This window comes from Gavia stellata, chromosome 4, assembly GCF_030936135.1.
Source record: "Gavia stellata isolate bGavSte3 chromosome 4, bGavSte3.hap2, whole genome shotgun sequence".
In the NCBI taxonomy this organism is placed as follows: domain Eukaryota; kingdom Metazoa; phylum Chordata; class Aves; order Gaviiformes; family Gaviidae; genus Gavia; species Gavia stellata.
In genome coordinates, this window is record NC_082597.1 from 81,562,568 (window position 1) to 81,584,284 (window position 21,717).

The following is a 21,717-nucleotide window of genomic DNA, read 5'->3' on the forward strand; positions in this document are numbered from 1 at the left end:
TCCCTTGCCCACCTCTTTTTCAAGTGTGTGCCAGATACCTCACGTTTATTTCTTCACCTTTTAAAATTTTTGTTAATGTTACTCTATGTACTCTTCTTTCAGACACTCATTTTTATTCAGTCTCTATTTTACTAATAATTTCAGAGCTGTTTATCTTTTGGCCTGTTTTTTTTCCCCCAGTTTTGATGTCTTCTTTCCTCTAAATTATTTTTCCACAGTATAAGGAAAAATAACTTTATTTCTATTAGGAAAAGATTCTGCTCCCTTGCCTTTGTTTGCTGCTTAAAATTAATTTTTTAATGAATTACTTGATTGTCTTGTTTCAGAATGATTGATTAGAAAAATGAATATAAGACTAAGCATGCTAATTTTATTTTAAAAATATGCTGTGTTCAAATATACCTCTGTTATGCTATTGTGCTGTTACTTAACAGCTTTGAATGCCTAACTTGCCTCGTACTGTAGTATTCAGTTATGCTCACAAAGTGTGCCTAGCATTTATTCTTTTAGAGTTATGTGCCTCCTTTGGCTCTCTGATTTTAAAGATATGCAAGAAATTGTGCTTAGACAACTTTCATTTTTCTAGGGTGTAAGTATGTGGAAGTAAAAATATTTCTTTGGAAACAAGATTCGTGGGCCTGACCTGTTTTATGCCAGCGTATCGTAGATTTAGTTGAATGGATTGACTAATTTACGTTCAGTGTGTCACAAGTCCGTCACAGCTACTGCGCATCTCCATTTGTGCATTCACAGTGAGCGTGTTCAGGAGATTCATCTTTTTCTTTTTTCTATTTAATACGGAAATTCTACTGGAGATGGTTGTGAAACGTCCACATATATTTAACACTGATAAATTGGAGTTCTTTACCACCAAGCTTGTCTCATCAAGATTTTCACTGGATCTAGCTTTTGTAGAAATAGTATCTTGTTGGATTATTGGGGGGGTTAATGGAAATGTGCAAAATGTACTCAAAATTAAGAAGCCCATGTAGAGTAGAACTTGGATAATTGTACTGTTAAGGCAGTGCTTCTAGGTCGATTATCTGTTACGTGGCATGCACTTTCTTAAAACATGTGGGGAATGGTACCAAAGCAACTCCATGCCTCGGGATCCACTTGAGTCTTGTTTGTGTTCAGTGTAAGGCATCTGAGACAGTGTCAGTAGTGTTAGTAGTTGACCGTTGCTCACTATCAAAATTCTAAATCTTAGCCAATATTAGTCAAAATGAGTCAATACTTTTAATAGCATTTTTGTATTTCATGTTTATATACTTGGGAGAAATAAGATGCGTACCAAATATCAGGATGTTATTTTGGGAACAATTTTGAAGAACTGTTCCTTCATTGCCCTTTAACTGCTAAGTCATCTTATTTGGTTCATAGTTCATTAATAAACTACGAACTATTGCCTACTTAACCTATTACTTAAACACCTTTAAATTCACTTCTTCAATCTATATTAAATTTTATTTATATTTAGTACACACTTGGTGTTGGAACAGTTTGATCAGTTGAAAAGTATCATTTGTCAAGTATTAAACAACTTTATTTCTATAATCTAAATCTATTCTAATCTAAATCATACACTGGAGGTTAATACATAACTAGAAAAACTCATGTGACTTACATGTCAAAGTTAAATTTATTCATGCATTTTCTGTTAAGTTGGAAACTACCTTATTATTAATGCCTTTAAGATTCAGGCTCTTTTTACTTGAGTAAACTGCTGAAATTTTAGTATGTGGGCAAAATGCATAGCATCTTAATTTCAACAAGTAACTAGTGTTGCAGACTACTGCAAAGGTGTGTAACGGGTCATTTCTGTATAGCTCCTGACATTGGGAAAGTGGTGAACGTTTTACAGTGGTGAAGTGTTAGTTATTGCAGTGATCACAACAGAATGTAAATATAGCAACTTTATATCATCAAGGTTTTAAAACTGCTATCTGATTATAAGAAACTTTAAAGGTTAAAATAATGTTTGGGAGATGGAGGAGATAAGGGAAGGTAAAAGTCAGCTCTAATTATGTACCGACATAACTAGATTGCTGTTCCTCTTTTTTCCCCCCTTCAAATAAAAATACATGTTTATAAGGTTAAAGCAGTTTTCTGGTGTATATTCTTACACTGATTATTTTTGATTCTGCTTATAGATAACGTAGTGACACTAATTACTTCTAGTTACTTCACTGTTACTGTTCTTAAAAACAAAAAAGAAGTTTTGCTGCTGAGACTTGTATAATTTTTTTCCTCATTAAAGGCTTAAAATGTCCACAACAGCATGTGACATTTAAAATAATTATGTACTTAAACTACCGAGAACTCTTTTTTTACTTTTCTTGGCTGAAGTTTTATCATTTAAAGAAAACTGATACTAATGAAAACTAAAACATCTGTTCTTAAACCTGAAGGATGTTGAGATAAAACAGACTTTCCTAGTCCAATGCAATTCCTTAAAAATAAACCTGTTACTTAATTGTATTGCTAGACAGACAATATTTTGGTTTTGGATATGCATTACAAATTCAAGCATCCTCAAGGAAATAATTGTTTAGGATGATCAACATGAATTTCCAGAAATAAATACCATAATGAAATTTAACTTAAAATATGAAAGTGCAAGTCTGATTTAATGCTTAAAAAATAATCCACCATACCATGATAAAGGACTGGGAGCAATTTTGAAATTCTTCATGTATTATAATATTTTTCTATATATTAAGAATAATTTCAGCTAGTAATTCTGCACTTAATGTAGTTCCTTTTTATGTGGGGAGTACAATTCAAGTTCCTGTGCTAGGCTTTCAAAGGGCTGAGGGTATAGTCTGGGTTTTCAGATAAGTATATAGAAAGAAGTGAGCATGTCATTGAAAAGTAAACTTCCATTCATCTGCTAGGTAGAGAGTTTGAAACAAGGGTAGGTAACTTCAGGGAAGCTAAGAAGGAAAAACAGACTTTGAGCTCATAAGCAAGAAGTAAGGAAGAATATTCAGGACCTCCCTTATCTTCAAACTGTATAACTGGAAAAGTAATTTTTATGGTTGAAGAGCTTTCTTGTTAGTGATAAAGAAGAAAAGGAGATATCCATTTCCATCTTCATAATCTACACCATAATTTCAGGCAGTGTTTCAGTTTGTTGCCTGCTTTTGTGGCACTGTTTTGTGAAATACTTTGTTTTTTTAAAAAAAAAAACCAAAACCAAAAAAACCCCAAAACACCACCACACCCCCAAAAAAACCCCAGAAACAACTCTTTGTACTATTTCATAACTACTATTTAAAACTACTAAGACGATATTATTACAGTTCTGTGATAGTGTAATTTTTGTAATTACTTTTGTAAGTAAAATGACAGTTGATGATTGTTTCCATTAAGGAATGTTTAATCTCATGCTTTTTATTTTTATGTAGCAGTTGCAATTTTCATTGACAGTTTTAATAGTGAGTTGTGCTAAACACTTTGGCCTGAACGCAAGAATATCTGTACTAGATTATGATGAAATTAGCTGCTCCTAGGGCGATTTTGCTCTCCTTTCTTCCTTCTTGAGTCTTCCAGTGTTTATTGGGTGTTTTTCAGTATTATCATCACTTCCATTGGATCTGCTTCATTTGGGAACTTCCCCCTTGTAAATAGAGAGAAATGTAATTTTGGTCACTAGAGGAGAACAATTCCTGGGTTTCATATGGAGCGTGATCATATCTCTGCCTCCTGGGAATACCATTACCTGTGCAGAATCCCCCCGATGACCGGCCAGAAAGCAGCTGCGTGCAGCTGGAGTGGAGAGAAGTTGCTTCAGTGAATGGGACTTGGACACATTGCTTATAAAGATTCATTTTAGCCATGTATCACTTTATCGCAGTCAAGGTTATTATTTTAAGCTAGATTAAGCAGGTCTTAGATACCCTATACTGTTGTTACTTACTAAAAATATGGTGACAGTGTTAACTGAGGAAAATTATTCAGGGCTTTATGGTATTCAGCCAAAAATACAGTAGACATCTCGCATGCAGGGAGAAAGAGGATACTGTAGCTCTCCTGTAACAAAGACTACAGGAGTAGTCTGAAGATATCTTATATTTCGCATAATATTTTCATGAGGTAGCTCTCACATGGATGGCAAGTCGAGTGGCACTTGCCCCCCTTCTTACATCAAGGTTGTCTGTCTTTGCTTGCACATTCTTTTGAGAACTGAAGATTTATTAAATAAAAATAACAGCTCTTTGAGACATGTTGCAATTCCGATGACAGTATTTCATAAGCTTTCAACACATTCCTATTCTGTCACCAACAATTAAATTATCTTAGCCGATACCAATCACTGCCATAGCTGATGAATCTTCCATTGCACAATAGTAACCCAGTAGTATTTGTCAAAGGAAGAAACACTTTTTTATTCATTTTTTTGATCTTTTGTATTTTTCATCTCTGCTGCACTACTTTAGGTTTTTAAATGTGGCCTCCAGTCTTTTAAATACCTTTACATATGCTTAGTAAATCTGCATGCATCCAGTTGAGGAAGGCTATATTCCAGGAGGATTTGCTTTTGCTTTTTGAAAAGACGTCTAGCCAAGAGCCTTACTGTAAGCAGTGTTTGTGCCCCTCTGAAGAGGGGAGCTGCTCAGAACAAGAACGTGTCTTAATCATGATTTTTCTCATCTGGATTAGCCAATTTGTGGGAGGTCTGACGTAATGTAAAATACCAAGAAGTTTCAAATAAAGTTAAAATACAGCTAAAGCTTTCCATCAAATTCAGTCCTAATGCTACAGCCTTTTAAAATATATTTACATTTTAATTTGTCTTATACAACAAAGAAAGCGTGAGCTTGTTTCTGCATCCCAGCCAGCTGGCTTGTAGAAGGGAACCGAGGGACTCTCGAAAGGGGTAGTGTATGTATGGTCTTAGTTTGTAGAGTTAGAGGAAGTGATATTTGTGTCCAAATTAGCATCCCTTTGCTTCTCCCTCTCACTTTTTCAGCAACAGGAGGTTGTTACTTGCTGTTAGTATTTTGTCCTACTCTTGATTTTTTTTTGGGGGGGAAAAGTGTGATCTCTGTTCTTGCCTTTTTTTTTTTCTGCTGTGGCATTTTGAGCGGGGGTTTTTTTGTTTTGTTTTTTAAACTGCAGCATATTGACTAGATTAAAGAAGGGAGCTGTGGAGAGAGTTACTGTTGTCCAAAGAGAAAATTTCGAAGATGAGAACCATGGTTTTACCATCGTTGGAGGGAAGGAGAGAGTGCGTGGGGGGAAAGAGTGTATTCTAGAAACAATATAATGGCAAAGTGGAAAAGATCTAGGGAGCGAATGGCTGTTAGACGGAAAAGTGGAAAAGTCGGTCACTGCCTCAAAGGTATGCATGTGCGAGTCTTGGACAGGAGTGCAGTTCTCAAACTGAGACAATGGGAAAAGGAAAGACTCTAAGATGACAAAAATTACATTTTATCCGTGTTTATTCTGTTCATGTCACTTTATCTCTGTTCCTTGTTTGCGCAGGAGAGAAGTTGCTGGGCTGGGTTTTGGGGTTTTTTTCAGTTCTTTCCTTGTTGAAGACTTTCTATAGCGGGAAAGTTCTTCTTTGCATATCCACATACAACTTCAACTGAAGTAAATAAAAGTTTCAGCTGAAGGCTAGATTTTACTTAAATATTTTTTTCTAACATTGTTCCCAACTTCATGTTTCATCCTTCCATTAGTACTCTGCTTTTTTGCTTTCAAAAAGACTGACTTCTGTTACAGAAGAGATGGTGTTGTTTCTCAAAGAATGTTTCTCACTGTTTCTTTTTTTAAGTCTTGATATCATCAAGATCAAGAAGTAAATGGAGTGTGTAAAATAAATAAAACAGCCACATCACTGTCAAGGATCTTGAGTTTTATTCCTCTTAGAGTATCTTTTGAAAAGCACAGGTATATGTCTTATTTTTGTTGTTTTCACTATAGATTTAGAATTTTGAATATTTATCTCTATGAATCCATTTCCCTTTTGTGGTCCATTTCTACAATAGTCACATTTTTTAAAAATGCATTAGATGACATAGCTTAATGATCTGTAGTTTTTAAGATCTACTTTTTCAATTTGCAATTAAATTTAAAAAAAACTAACCCAAAACCAATGAAACCCCAACATTATAATAGCTTTTAGTTATCTGTAAGTAACTTAATGCAGTATCAATGATTGCTGACTTTTTTTCAGAATGTTAAATCTCATGTGTTCTGGCTTAAACAAAAGAAAACTTTTGATTTTTTTTTTTTTTTGTTATTTAAGAGACGACTTTGCTTAGAGAAAGAGAATAGATTAAATATATCATCCTTTTATAGATTGATTAAATTTTCCACCCACCCCACACCCAGAGACGTAACTTTTCGCCTCTGGAGTGAGCAGTTTTGCTTTTAGTTCAATGACATAAGTGTTTCACAGTAAGTAAAATAGTGAAAGCCCTTTTTTTTCTTTAGCTTGTATCTCCTTCCATTAGCTCACAAGTTAAAAAATAAATAAATGCATGTTACAGTTTTCACATGGGAATGCTCTTTAGATGTCTAGTTCTGTATCTAGGCTCCAAAGTATCAGGGGGATTTTGTGGGGTTGGGTTTTTTTCTGGGGGGGGGTGTGTTTTTTTGTTTTTTGTGTTTTTTTTTTTACAAATACTGTACAACTGGAACTTCATTGATGACAGGCAACTAGAGGTTGAGATCATCTTTGCTTATCAAGCCAAAGTTCTTAAACACAGACTTAGGAACTAAATACTGTCATCTCTTTTTGTCTGTCTTACGTGTTGCTTGCAAAGGAGGGATGCAAGACTATATTTCTTCTCTCACGTATGAGTTTAACATCTATTTATTTTTAAGAAGTGTGAGTTTAGTTGCCTCAGAGGTGGGAAGTGGTAAAAGAAATAACCAAAAGCAGACTCTCGCTCATCAAACAACACAAAAATTGAATCAATTTTCAGGGGCCCATGTCAAATGTGCATATACGAATACATGCCATCTGGGAACCAAGCAGGAGGAGCCAGAGCTCCATGTGCAGAGGCTGAACTATGAAATGGTGGAAATAACTGTGATGTGTTGGGGTACTTTGTGTGGCTGGATCTCTAGTATGGATGATGGATATCAGTTCATTATAAAGGCAGGGAAGAAGAGGTAAGGTTGTAATTTATAAAAATGAGCAGCTTTAGACAATGGAGCATAGGAGAGGACAGACCACAGGGTTCAGGAGAGCAGCCTGGTTTAGTTAGGTGATGAGAGAGTTGGCTGTCACTATGAGAGAGTTCAGCATCACCTCAGAGACTGAGGAAAGTCTCTGATGATTGAAGAAAGACAAGAAGGATGATGTATGGATCCAGGCTTGCCAGCCTTTTGGTCCTTGGGGAAAATCATGGCGCAAGTGCTCGTGGCAGCCATTTCTGGGCACATGAAGAAGGTGATTGGGAATAGCCAACATCGATTTACCGAAAGATAAATTATGCCTGACCAACCTGATTGCCTTCTGCTATGAAACACCTAGACTGTGGATGAGAGGAATGCAGTGGACATTGTATATCTTGACCTCAACCTGGAGAGAAGAGAAGTCTTAGGGGGAACCTGATAGCGGATGTCCAAAACCTATAAGGTTGTAAGAAAACTGGAACTAGGCAGGCTCTGCAGAGATGGATAGCAGGAGGATGAGTGGAAATGATCATAAATTGAAACATTGGAAGTTGCAACTTGGCATAAGGAAAAAAATATTTTTGTGATGAAGATAAGCATTGGGATGTTTTAGCCAGCGAGGTTGTGAAATCTCCATCCTCGGAGGTTTTCAAGGTCCGACTGGATAAGAATCTGAACAATCTGGTCTGAATTCAGTGTTGACCTTGCTTTCAGCAGGAGGTTCAACTAGATGACCTCCAGAGGTCCTTTCCAACCTGAATGATTCTGTGATTTTGTGATTTAATACTTTGGTCATAAACTGAGAAAAATAAATAGCCCACTCCCAGTCACTAAGGTCATAACTCAAATTGAGGGGATACTCCCCGGGCTGAATTATTTGGAATATTTTACTCCAGTCTGGCCTACCTCATTGCCAGCAAAAAGACATTAGCAATTTAAAGGCAGGGCCAGGAATGCCTGAACCAAAAATCTGATTAATGCAGTATTTGAAATGTTACACTAATCAGAATATCAGTTACTGTAAACTTAAATCACTGTTGTATGGAATATAACTGTGTGAGGTTTTACAGTAGTCAAAACATAGTCATTCAGAATGTGGAACTGAATTGCTAGTTCCCGAAGATAAACAACAAGAAGTGAGAAAGTTGTCTTATAAAATCTGTGTATCTGTGATTTGAGTACCTTTTTCTGGACTGTGGGAGATGCTTCGTTCAGTTGGAATTTTTATGAGGTTAAGCAACAAACCCTTTCCTTCAGAAACCATAGGAGTACTATTGTATCTTAAAATAAGGGAGAAGTTAGTTCTCCTGCTTTCTTGATTTATTTTTTTGTTGTCTCTGGTGAAGGTATAACTTGTGTCTCTTTTGTGTTTGGTTTTTTTTTTCCTACATGCTTAGATTATTTATGAATTTGTCAGGTATATAAAACAAATAACTGACGATTTAATCCAGAAGTTTACAATTTGATAGCAGTTCTCTGGATGCAAGAAAAATGTTGGAGTAAGTTGCAGATGCAGTTTGCATTATGGGTTGGGCAATATGGTCTAACTAACAAGTGTTCGTTTTTTTATTTCATGAACCTCTTTCCTCTTGAACAACAAGATCAAGAGAAGCTTGTCTTGCAGATCTTCAGCTGAGCAAGTCTATATAAGGCTTCGCTGTAGTCTTCTTCAGTACCTGTTTTTCTTGGCATTTGTATTATCCCAAACTCCTTGATTTGATGCTCATTTTCCCAAACTATTGTTCATTTTGTCTTCCAATCTAAATTCTTGTCACTTTTCTAGTGGAACAAATACAACAGCTTGATGAAAAGATGATTATTTGTCTCTCTGGTTGTCCTAAAAGTTCTGTCATTTTTGTTCAACTTGCACATTGTACCCTTCATTCATTGTCTTCAGGAAACAAACAAACAAAAAAACATCCGTTACCCTGAATAAATACAGCAACCACTTTGTGTTGGAGCTGCTTTGCTTGTACTTTGATGGGAAAATAGCTGTTGATCAGCTGGTTTTTCAGATAGCATGTCTGATTTGGAATGTTTTTAGTGTCCAAAATGTATTTACAAATTGGAAAAGGAGATAAGATTGGAAGAAGACTTAAGTATTATCACCATTGTTTGCTTCCTGAGCTTTGTATCAAGAGGCAGCCAAAGAAAATAGTTCAGATACTGCAAATGGAAAGGAGATTAAAATACGAAGATGTAATTTATTTCTCTGTTCATTTTTGTAGTAAATAGGATTGTTTACATTATACTTCAACTTACTTTCTATACTGCAAAAACAAGGAAGGAAGAAAACAATTTGTCCTTTTATTACATTGGAAAAATTTCAAAGATATGTTAATCTTAGAGTCTTTACATACAATGATGCCACGTGTTGTTACTTTATATCTTCTAGAATTAAATCTTAAAGCTTTTATTCATGCTTAAATGGAATTTCTGCCTGCATGCTTTTGAAGCTATTGGACTGAGTGTCAAGTTTCTTCGTAGTTGTCTTAGGTTTTTAAACATACATGAAAAGACTAAAGCTATCCTCTAGGAATGTGCTATGAACATCATTATGTGTTATGAATAGTATAACTCTATGAAAATTCAATATGCATTATTTCAATTAGTTATATTTCTAAAACATGTTGATGACTTCTCAAAGGTTAACAAAGCTGCAGATGGAAATGTTACCAGTTTTTGGCACAGAAGGTATCTTTAGTTCAATTATAGTTTTGTTAATATAAATGATGGTTTTGATTACTATTCACTGTGAGGTTTGAAGTTTCATATGTTTGAAACTAGGAATAAAAGGTTGTATCCAGAATAAATATTGGAAAGCAGCATATATGTTCTAGTGAACTGCAGGCAATGGGTCCTTTGAAAGAGTTCACCTGTGATAGGTCTATAAATATGCAGCACTCCCTGTTTGCTTTGTAATACAATAGCAAGTTCTTTTTAGTACATTCTGGGGAAAAGTTGGGAGGAAAACCAAGTAGCCTGATGACTGACACCTAGCAGATCAGGGGTTGGTAAATATGATTGTGATTCACAGACTGGTTGAGGCTGGAAGGGACCTCTGGAGGTCATCTCCTCCAACCCCCCTGCTCAAGCAGGGCTACCTAGAGCCAGTTGCCCAGGACTGCATCCAGACAGCTTTTGAATATCTCCAAGAAGAGAGACTCCACCACCTCTCTGGGCAACCTGTGCCAATGCTTAGCCACCCTCACAGTAAAAAAGTGTTTCCTGATGTTCAGATGGAGCCTCCTGTGTTTCAGTTTGTACCCATTGCCTCTTGTCCTGTCATTTGCACCAGTGAAGAGAGCCTGGCTCTGTCCTCTTTGCACCCTCCTTCAGGTATTCGTATACATTGATAAGATCCCCCTGAGCCTTCTCTTCTCCAGGCAAAACAGTCCCAGCTGTCTCAGTCTCTCCTCAGGTGAAAGACACTCCAGTCCCATCGTCATCCTTGTGACCCTTCGTGGGACTCTCTCCAGTGTGTACATGTGTTTTTTGTACTGGGGGGCCCAGAGCTTGACACAGTGCTCCAGGTGTGGCCTCACCAGTGCTGAGTAGAGGGGAAGGATCACCTCCCTCAACCTGGGGGAGGGCATACTTTGCCTAATGCAGCCCAGGATACCATTAGCCTTCTTTGCAGCGAAGGCATGTTGCTGACTCATGTTCAACTTGTTATCCGCTGAGATCCCTTGGGTCTTTTTCTGCAGAGCTGCTTTCCACATGGGTGGCCCCCAGCATATACTGGTGCATGGAGTTGTTTCTCCCCAGGTGTAGGACTTTGTGCTTCCCCTTGTTGAACTTCACAAGGTTCCTGCCAGGCCTTTTCTCCAGCCTGTCCAGGTCCCTCTGGATGGCAGCACAACCCTCTGGAGTATCAGCCACTCCTCCCAGTGTTGTCATCTGCAAACTTGCTGAGGGTACACTGTGCTCCATCATCCAGATCATTAATAAAGATATTAAACAGGATCAGACCCAGCATTTACCCCTGGGATACGCCACTAGTTTCTGGCCTTCAGCTTTAGGCTTCATGCCACTGATTGCCACCTTCTGGGCCTGGCGGTTCAGCCAGTTTTCAGTCCCCCTCACTCTCTGCTTATCCAGCTCACACGTCAACAGCTTCGCTTACGGGGAATCTTACGAGGATCTTACAGGAGACAGCGTTAAAGGCCTTACTGGAGTTTAGGTAGACAATGTCCACTGCTCTCTCCTCATCTACCAAGCTGGTCATTTCACCACAGAAGTGATGAAGTTGGTCAAGCATGACTTCCCTTTGGTGAAGCCATGCTGACTACTCCTGGTGACTTTCTTGTCCTTCCTGTGCTTGGAGATGGTTTCCAGGATTAGCTGCTCCATCACCTTCCCAGGTACTGAGGTGAGGCTGACCAGCCTGTAGTTCCTTCCTGCCCTTTTTGAAGATAGGAGTGACATTTTCTTGCCTCCAGTCCTCAGGCACTTCTCCCAGTCACTATTATCAGTCTAAGAGTATTGAGGGGGACCTCACAATGGCATCAGCCAGCTCCCTCAGCACTTGTGAGTGCATCCCGTCAGGCCTCATGGGCTTAATTATGTCCAGTTTGCTTAAGTATTTCCTGACCTGATCTAAAGGTAAGTTGTCCTTGCTCCAGACTTTCCCCTGGTCTCTGGGATTCCTGAAGGCTGGTCTTGCTAGTAAAGGCATTCAGTACCTCAGCCTTTTCCATGTCCTGTGTGACCAGGTCCCCCATCTCCTTCAGCAGTGGGCTCACATTTTCCCTAGCCGCCTTTTCATCATCTCTACTTATAGAAGCCCTTCTTGTTGTCTGTGACATCCCTTGCCAGATTCAGTTCCAGCTGGGCTTTGGCTTTCCTGACCTCATCCCTGCATGCTCGGACAATGTCTCTGTATTCCTCCCAGGTGACATGTCCTTGCTTCCAACCTGTGTATGCTTCCTCTTTGGTTTTGAGTTTTGCCAGGAGCTCCTTGGTCATCCATGCAGGCCTCCTGACAGTTTTGCTTGACTTCCTACTCATTGGGTTAACCTAATCTTCTGCAATCTTTTTTGTCCCTTTGCAGTCTGCAGGTTAGTTTCCTATCTAGAAAAAGAAGGAAAACTCTCTTTGTGTAGTTTTTTTGTACATATTTATATATAGTAATATAGTATACTATAGCGGAGTAATACCAATATATTTATAAATATATGTAGTATATAAAATCGTGTTGGGTGTTAAACCTTCGGTATCAGTAGCTATTGATGACAGCTGGCAACCCTTTCCAAGTTAATATTTTGTTCTTTAAATTAAATTCCACCATTGTTCATAATCTGAAGGCTGATGCTCTTGAGATAAAAGACATGAGACTGTCCTAATGAAGATAAGAATTCCTTTCATGCTTACTCTGTTGTTTAATGGAAACATTCTCTTTTGACAGCTTCCCTGGGATTGTTCTTTTTGCTCTTTGTTCTTTGCTTTCTCTTGCTATTGCGTCCCATCGTTTAGATTATGTGGGGAATTAGGAAAGCATCAGTGGCGTAAGATGCCCTGGCACAGTTGTAGCTCTATCCCAAAGAAGTAACTATATATATAATGTTTTAGAAACCTGAAGGCAGTCAGAGGCGGCTTCCTGAGCCAAATGTACTGTGCTATTTACTGTATCATACAGTTTTATTAGCAAAATGTATATTAATACTAAGAACACTTAGTATTAATTAACAGATTGTTCTGCATGTGAGTTAGCTCTTGTTTTTCTTGTTTCATGTCCTTCTCAGTGGAAAGTCTCTCTATTTACATCCTGTAGAATAAATGAGCAGATATAAACTGTAGTTGTTCTTAACACAATATTAATGTCTTAAATGTGACAGGGTAGAGATCCATGTTATACACTGCAAATACTTGAAGAGTTTAGTTACATGTGGGAACTATAATTATGTTTCAGTTTTGGGCATGTACAGGCTCTTCCATACTATTTCCTTTACATAGTTTTTCACATTTAATCAGTCACAATGTCTCCCAGCAGACTGGTCCATTCACACTCACTCAGCTCTGGCTCAGCTCAGTTCTAATGCAGCAGGAAATGTCCTCACCACTGTATTAGGAAGTTGCTCATGAAAGTTTGTTCGCTACCTTGCTTCGTTATTTACTTCAAAGTCTTTATTGTTGTATACTCCAGGTAGCAATGATATTTACTTGTATAAAATGAATGATAGTATCTCCTTGGTTCCTGTGGTGAGCTTAAGGTTGCACATACTGCATAGTGTTTTGGTTATATAGGGAAATCTGAAATCTTTCTTTCCTTCCTGTAAAAATGTTTGTCCTTATCTTTAGGTTCTCAGCTGTATCTTTCACTAGGATGTTAGTGATATGACCAAAGTGAAAATACGTGCTTTGCTCTAGACCTGGAGGCAATCCTGTGTCTTAGTTCTGGAGGGCTCACACTCTTATTTCACATGAACAGAAATAGTGACCAATCTTATATACAATAGCACACTCTAGTGTATATATTAATTAGCCATTATAGACTGATTCTCATCATGTTTAACTCAATTTTTCAGTTATTTATTTTCTGTTGTATTCAGTAGTATTCAGTTATTTATTTTCTGATGTATTCAGTAGAATTATTTTTTCTCTGTACTTGGGTGAATTGGAGGAAATGTGTATCTTCAAACGAGAAGTTACCAGTTTCTCAACAGAATCATTATGATACTAAATGTTACTTACTATTTTTTAAAATGATGCTTTGAAAGACAAGAAGAGCTGATAATTTTTGTGAAGAGGAAAATCTTGATGTAATGGAGGAATTGAGTCTAATATGAAGAGTCTTAATGATTTAATTGTACACAGCAAAACTGTGTAAGATGGATTTGAAATTTGTCTTCTGGTTTAGTTGCCTGCAGGGACCTACAGTTTGCCTTTTTGCATTAGGACAGAAATCGGGAGGGAAGAGAGTACATCACTTCCTAAGGTGTTGGCTCGGACTTGCAGCTCGTTCTGAAGCTACCACAGCCTTACAGAGGATAGGCAGTCAGCATCAACTCATAGCTGGCTTGCACGTCATATATAGGGATATATGACTCTTAACAGGTGTTACAGAAACATTTCTACAGTTAAAACATGGGTGGTTTGTTTTAACTTACCATTTTATTGGCTTGTTTTTACTGACTTTTTTTAAACGGGTTTTATGAATAAGTAATGTAAAAAGCACATAATATCAGTTGACCCTAAAATACAGGATTTTATTTTATGCATCATATTTGATTATTTCTGAAAGTGGGCAAAAATTTGGGATCTTTTCCTGAATTGATTTTATTTCTTCTATCATTTTTTCCCCACATACAAATGTGATCTCATAGTGCTTCTTCGCAGTACTGGTTTTTGCTTTATCGGTGTATTACTGCTCTGATCTTTTTTTAATGTTATAAATCGTGATTATTGATAACCTAATAAAAAAAAAAAAAGGAAGAATTAAATTACATTTCTTTTGCTCTGATCACAAGAGAAAAATCAGTGGGGAAAAAAATACCCGTGGAAAAAATGTCATAAATTCAATAGGCATGATATAAATTAATTTCTTCAGTTATGTTAAAAACTTTGGGGGTTTTTTGGTGTTCGTTATGCCTGCTATAGAACTGGGATTGTGAAATTATTACGGTGTTTACTGTGGTGGGTTGATTATTATCAATGGTACTTTGAGATGTAGCCATTTACTTCCTTTTCAGGTGGCTGTTTGGTGGCCTTAATTTTCAGTATCAGGTCTTTTTTTTTGATGCTGTTTGTGATACGTGTTAGGAGCACTGACACAAAACTTTTCGAAGCATCCACTTTGATAATGAAAAGAATTGCAGTTGCTCTGAATTAGGGGAGAAGAAAGTGAGGCAACGAGTACTTTTTTCTTCCCTTCTTGTATGTGCTTTCACTTCTTGATGTTACAATAGGTGTGACGTGTGCAGGCGTGCCAGAGTGGAAGGTTAGTAGGGAATCTGTGCAGTGTCTGTGGGTGGCATGCACTTTCCCCCAATAATTCAAGACAGTCTGCCTCTTAAAAAGTTAGCAGAAAAATATGTCAACTTCAGGGTAGGTAAATATAGTGAAATAACAACGTTTGAGGTCGTTACTCTCTCTTCTTCCCCCATCAGATCTCACAAATCCTCTTACTGTGGATCTTACACAGTACTCTGTTGAGAGGTGTTACCCTTACACTACCCAGTATGCGCAAACACATGCCCTGCATTTCTATCGAAATGTTGGATGTTAACAAAGAACCCTGTTTAAACTGTTTATACTAACAATGGTTCACTTAGACAGAAATGATTTAGGAAGCAATTCAGCTAAAAGATCTAAAAGAAGTCCTAAGTGACAAGCGGCTGGATGGCGGGTGGTCAGTAATGTTTCCTGCTGTCACAGCCGCTTCAGAAGGCTTCTCTGCCCAGCGGCGTCCTTGGGAACCGCACCACTCGGAAGCTCACCAGGCATTTGGATCCATCTGCCTCTACAGTGGTTTGATTCACAGGGGCCTAATAAAAGAAAAGGAGAGTCTGGAGTCACTTAGATTTTAGATTGTAAGAAAACATTTAAAGTTCGATCCCATTTTCTCATCGTTCAAGCTTTATTTGATATTATTTCCGAAGGCACATATAGTTGGTAGCATTAAAGCATGTATTTGTATGCATAAATTGTTCACAATGACATGTTTCTTTGTATAAGAGTTGCAAAACAGAACAAATTGCAACATTGATAACCATTGAGCAATGAATTGCCTGTTACTTTCATACTGTGTCCACACAGAATGCCTCATTGCTCTCAAGATTTTGATCACAAAATAAAATAAACTCTTCTGTCTTCCAAGTTTAATTACTGTCAGTGTTCTGATGCGAGATTCTGTCCATCACAAGGCGCAAGGGGAGGGGGTGAAAGTCATCTGAAGATGATTTCACTTAAATTTCAAACCTCTCAACTCCTGTTTGATTCCTTTCTTAAAAGTGTTTATTAAATAAAGGATGGAAACAACAAGGTTCCTTAAAAACCTCTCTGAAGTTATGCAAACCACGCAGGAAAATTCTACGAGAGTCAGAAAACACAAAATTCTTCTCTCTCTGATAGGAAAACTGAATATTGCATTTTAATTTCAGGTCTGTACCATTCAGAACTTTTCATAGAGCTTCCCTTCTCTTTCTTACAAGCAGAGTAATAATTCTAAGAGTAGTTATGTTAATTCATTAAACTCATTTTTCATATGGACAGTACACATTTTATTGAGGATTTGTGAAGAACTGACATGACCATTGTTCATCAGATGAGTATGCTGCTGTTCTTGGAATGTTTCTGTTGTGTTCATAGCCAAATCATGGAACTCAGCAACTTTGATGTATCTTCATTGTTAGACAGTAAATCAATGCATACACTTCCGAAATGTGTTACTTAAAGTGACTTTGGGTCTTCTCCTTACTGGATATTGCAAGGACCAAGCACACATTCCTTTGAGTGATGTATCTATAAGATTTTGAAACAGTGTTTTACAGACTTGCAGAAGAGGCCAGCCATCCTCAAAAGAATTGAAATTCACCCTTACAAGTTAAAAGAAAGAAACTTACAGGCCTGCTGTCTTAGCTGAAGAATCTTGCAAATAGACACAGAAAAAAGGCAGTGTAGTGTTCATCAGACTGGATGAAGCCCTAACTTGGAGGGAGCATCGCAATGTGACCTTAAACTTTTTGTCTCTGTGCTTGTAATAATGCCCTTCCATTCTGTCTTCTACCTCTGTTGTAGAAAATGATTGCTAGTCCTGACCTAAGCAAGACTGATGCCTTACTATTAGTTCTTTCCTAATGACTCTTTTCCTTTACTTCAGGAAATATTGCAAGAAAGTACGTACTCTAAAATGTGTTGGATGGAATCTTCATGTTGGTAGTTATACATTGGTGTTGATGCTTCAACTTACGTTATCAGTTCGTATTTAGTATACGACTTTGAGCAAGTCACTAATTCTGAAAAACTTGAGGGATTTATTGTAAGAGGACAAACTGCACTTTTTGCTTTCCATCTCGGTTTGCCTGGTAATGCCAGTGAGAGGCATTGTACTTTTTACCGGAAGGAAATACATGACTTCCTCGGTCCACACACTTGATTCACTGTCTCATTGTTGCATTCAAGGTAGTTCTGATGGATCTTAGATGGAAATCTTACTGTTTTAACTCTTCTCATTTAAAGTCTTTCCTCAACACAGAATGCTTTCTCTTCAGTTTTGGTTTTGTTGTTCCATTTTTTTTTCAGCTAGAATAATTAATGACCATTAACTTCCTCTTTCTATATAATTCTTTCTTCACATTTGTGAATTCAGGATACGCTACTATAGTAATGACATTTTTTCTCATTCCCCCCGCCCCATGTTCACTTTTCACAGGGAACTTAATGATTTGTGAAGTTTTGGAGTTAAGCACTGCATCACTTTTTTTTTTTTTCTTATAGCAATTCTGTAGTTCTGCATTGTAAAAATATTTCTAGCACAGCACTTTTTTTCTTTTTACATATATAAGATCTGAGTTTAGCTAGTTTGTGGTATCAATGATACCTGTGCATCACAATGTGACTAAACTGATGTACCCAGCTGTTGTGCATTGTCATCTGATGTGGTAGTTTATTTACACTTCAAAATATTTCCATCTCCAATTCTTCTGCTTCATATCATTTGTTTTTGCAGGGCTTCACAAAAAAAAAGGTTCTTTTCAAGAGAATCTGAATGCCTCATTATAGTTGGGCCAATGATAAGCAGTTTGTATAGCTATAATTTCACACTTTTTGCTAAGATGGCCCTTTCAGGAGAAAGGAACTGAATGGCAGAGCAGAAACCTCTAATCAAATATAGAGTTACAAACAGATTGTTTTTAATGGTGCTATATAGCCTTTCATAATAAAATTGAACATGTTTTGTTAGACGCTAGGTTTTGCTTATTTCAAACATACAGATCTTAGAAAACAGAATTGTATTAATTAATTTCAACTTGAATTCCAGCCAAAAAGCAATAAATACGTAGTGTAAGTTGTGTATGGTTTTGCCCTGTAATCACTGCAAGGTAAGGTTTGTGTTGAACGTCTTTCTGCTTTCTGCACCAGTTTTCCAAGGTGATTTAAATCACCTCTGACCTGCCATACTAGCTGATATAAGAACAGATCCCTGAAGCAAAGAATGAGGGAGGAGGGACAGTTTTTCATCTTCTTGCTAATTGGTGATTTAAAAAAGTGGTGCTGCTCATTGATAAGCGTGAAATGCTGGTGAAAATCTAATGGAGCATTCACGTTGCAGACTCAGACACTTGCAAACTGCAGGCAAGCGTGTTTTTATGTAAAGGCAAAAACATTAGAATGTTCCTGTCCCTGTTATTTTTACATAATACTGTGAATAAAATAAAAAGTAAGGAGTAGAGCTTTATTTGAAAAAAATATTCAGGATATCTTGTGCAAGAACACTTTCCTGGGAACCTTAAGAATAAAAAAAGATAAAAAAGGAACTGTGTAATGAGTAGGAGAAGGGTCTGCTCTTCTGAGGAAGCTGAATCTGACACTAGTCCATTTCAACATTTTTATTAAAATATGCAGTAAATAACATGTACTAAGAGAGTGATTTGGAAGGCCTGCCATCCATAGGTATACCAAGAAACCAGAAAAATCAGAGGAACAAAGAAAATTTAAAAAAAAATAATTGGAGAACCATTTAGAATTATCTGGGCACTAATAAAGTAAAATTAAGAAATAAAGAAAAATAAGTTTAATACGAGGACCAACTTGAATTGTGCATATATATATAATATCTAAAGAGCAAAGATGTGTGCATTTTTTCATGAAAGGTACCGAAAATGAGGAAAATAATTGGTCTTTACTCTTCTAATTAAAATGGTTATGTCAGGTGTCTATGCTTCATATAATCTTTCCATGTTTTTGTACAGGAAAAGCATAAGCAGGAGTTAGAAGACATGAGAAAAGCTGGACATGAAGCTTTGAGTATTATTGTTGAAGAATTCAAGGTAAATGCATTGCCAAGATAACACAATTTCCCAATAATAGTATTGTAATAGTATAATAAGTATGCACTACAGGCAGTCGTCTTTAGTACTGCTTGTTCTGGTTGCTCAACCTCTTTCACTTTAAGATTCTCTTTTCTGTTGCTTCCAGTTTAGGCTGTTTGGCCTGAAATTTTGCATGACATGTTTTCTCACTCTGCACTTTGGGAAACTTCAGATAAAGTAGGTTAGCCATTTTCAGTAATGAAACAAAACTGGAACAAAACAAAGATGCTCAGTCAATTGTGATAAACTTTGGGTTTGGTTATTTATCACATATCTACATTTTGGACCTACTCAGTCTCAACAAACTGCACTTGCAGGAAAACAGCCTCACAGAGCAATTCAGCACGTTTTTATCTACACAGCACTAAGAGAAGGAGTTAAGGATGAAATAAGGCTGAATCTGTAATTCTTCTCCCATGTTCCTAGTTCCTCTCAGCTGGTAAGATGAAAGAACTGGATGTTACCATGGAGGATAAATCTGTGTCTTTTGTACTGTTATGGAAACTTTGTAGTAAGAAATGCCTGGAGGACACAAACTGAATCAAGTTAGGCTAAGGAGTAGGTAAAGCTAAGAATTCTAATTAGACTTAGAGAGGTAAAGAGGATCTGACAGGGATAAAAAAACCCCCTGATAATGGGAAATGTAAAAGAAGGCTGTTTTTGAGAATGAGAAGGGAGACACGAGACCTGGTAGGCGACTGTGAGCTGGGAACACAAATCTGACAATGTAGTTAGTGAAGGGGAAATTCAAATTGTAACTGCTCAGCAACAGTCATTCATGACCAAGGAATGATTTGGCATGGAGGACAAGAAGACCCAACTGCAGAAAGGTTTAAACTTGCTGGAAGCAGGAATGTCAGAGGCAGAAGGACTCCACGTAAGGGAGTGAGGTTTCCCTTGGTAATGAGATAAGAAATGTCGCAGAATTGTCTTGTAGCTATCCGTCCTGGAATGTGAGCGCTCAGGGGCCACTTTTGGTAAACAGAGCTGATGCTGGGGGATGAACTGAACACTGGGCTAAGGTGCCCCATGCCGATACTCACATGATCAGTGCTGGTGCACATGTATATAAGGAATTGTCTCCTGTTGCATCTTTGCAGGCTCCTTGTAGAGCTGCTTATGGAGGTAGAGCTGTCCAATCCATTGTTCATAAAATCTTTTTATGTTTAAGTACAAACATGTTTAATTTGCCTCAAGGGGTATTATAAAAATTCCTCAACATTAGTTAGGGTTGTAATGGAACTGGCAAAGTAAAAAGGATAGAATTGAGGTTGGGTCTTGTGATTCAGGTAATAAGCTGAAAGCTTGAGTCGAGGACCTGCTGGGCAAGAAGCCTGCAATACCTCGGTATGGAGGGGTAGGCAGGTTGGTTGGTTTGTTTTCAGCAAATACCCAACACTTACTTGCAATGTATGTTTCTTTCTGACGGTGTCACGATCTGCAGCTCCAGGAGAGCTATCTGTGCCAGACTCCAAGTCTGCTGCAAAATTTGGGATCTTAATGTTAGGCAAAACTTTTTTTTTTTTTATATAAATAGGTTCTATAGGGCTTGTAGACTCCGTTCCTCACATGGGAGGTAGGCCTACGAGGTTCCAATTCGGAGAGAGCACTGCTCTGTAGGGGACCTGATGATGCTTTTAGGACCCTCTGCTTGAAGGCAGCCCGTGTCATAGGCTGCAGAAAAGTATAAAGTAATTCTCGTCATCATACACGTTTGCAACAACTCATAGTAAGAAAACCTTTTAATAATTTTGTTAATAAATCTTAGTAGTGTTCTAGCTAATATTGAAATTGGACTATGTGTAGAAATTTGTCTGTCTCCATCAGTACAACTTATACTAATTTCGTTTAAAGGGAACCTATCCAGAAAAAAGTTTCAAAAGTTTCCATTCCTGAGAAAAGTTAAGCATGGCCATTGGTGATGGCCCATTCCTCCATACCTCCCTCATTTCACTTCTGGAGGAGAATTATTGCGTTTATTTTTCCTTACTTCTTTGGGGACCACTTTGCAATAGAAATTCTCAAATGGGAATTTTTTTTGGACTGTCCCACTTTGGCCACTGAACATGTTGCGTATCAGCATTTTTCATTTCTGTTTTGTGCTAGATGTGTATAAAATGTCTGATTGTTTCTGTGTGAACTTACATTTTGAAAAACCCAGTGAGCTACTGGTAATTGCTGTACCTACGTTTCCTCCTTTTTATTTCTGAAAATATAAACAAATTGTGAAATGCAACAATATTATAGTATTGAATGAAAGTTCTGTGTGTTTTCTAGCTATAATTTTTCAACATTTTAATGCCTTTGTGTGAGCTAAAGGAGGGTTTTGCATGGATGATATTTTCCCTTTTAAGGAATAATTTCTTCATGTGTAGTTGGGTAGAGGAATATACTCATGGGCCATATTGATTTTTGAAAACTATTTTACCAGTCAACAGCAGCTGGGAAGATCTGATATGCCTTTTGGAAAAGAAGATTTATGTTTATAATTTTCTATGATTTGGCACAAAAGATTAGGGATTTAATTGAATACTGTGATTCTAAGCAA

General features: G+C 37.4%; 1 protein-coding gene across 1 annotated transcript in view; it reads left to right on the plus strand.

Annotated features, from left to right (window-relative positions):
- Positions 1-21,717, plus strand: part of CCDC91 (coiled-coil domain containing 91) — a 127,414-nt gene that overhangs the window by 23,013 nt on the left and 82,684 nt on the right. Inside the window, exon 6 of the mRNA XM_059816607.1 lies at positions 19,050-19,127. Within this exon, the coding sequence (XP_059672590.1) occupies positions 19,050-19,127 (78 nt within the window). The remainder of the gene's footprint in view (positions 1-19,049; positions 19,128-21,717) is intronic.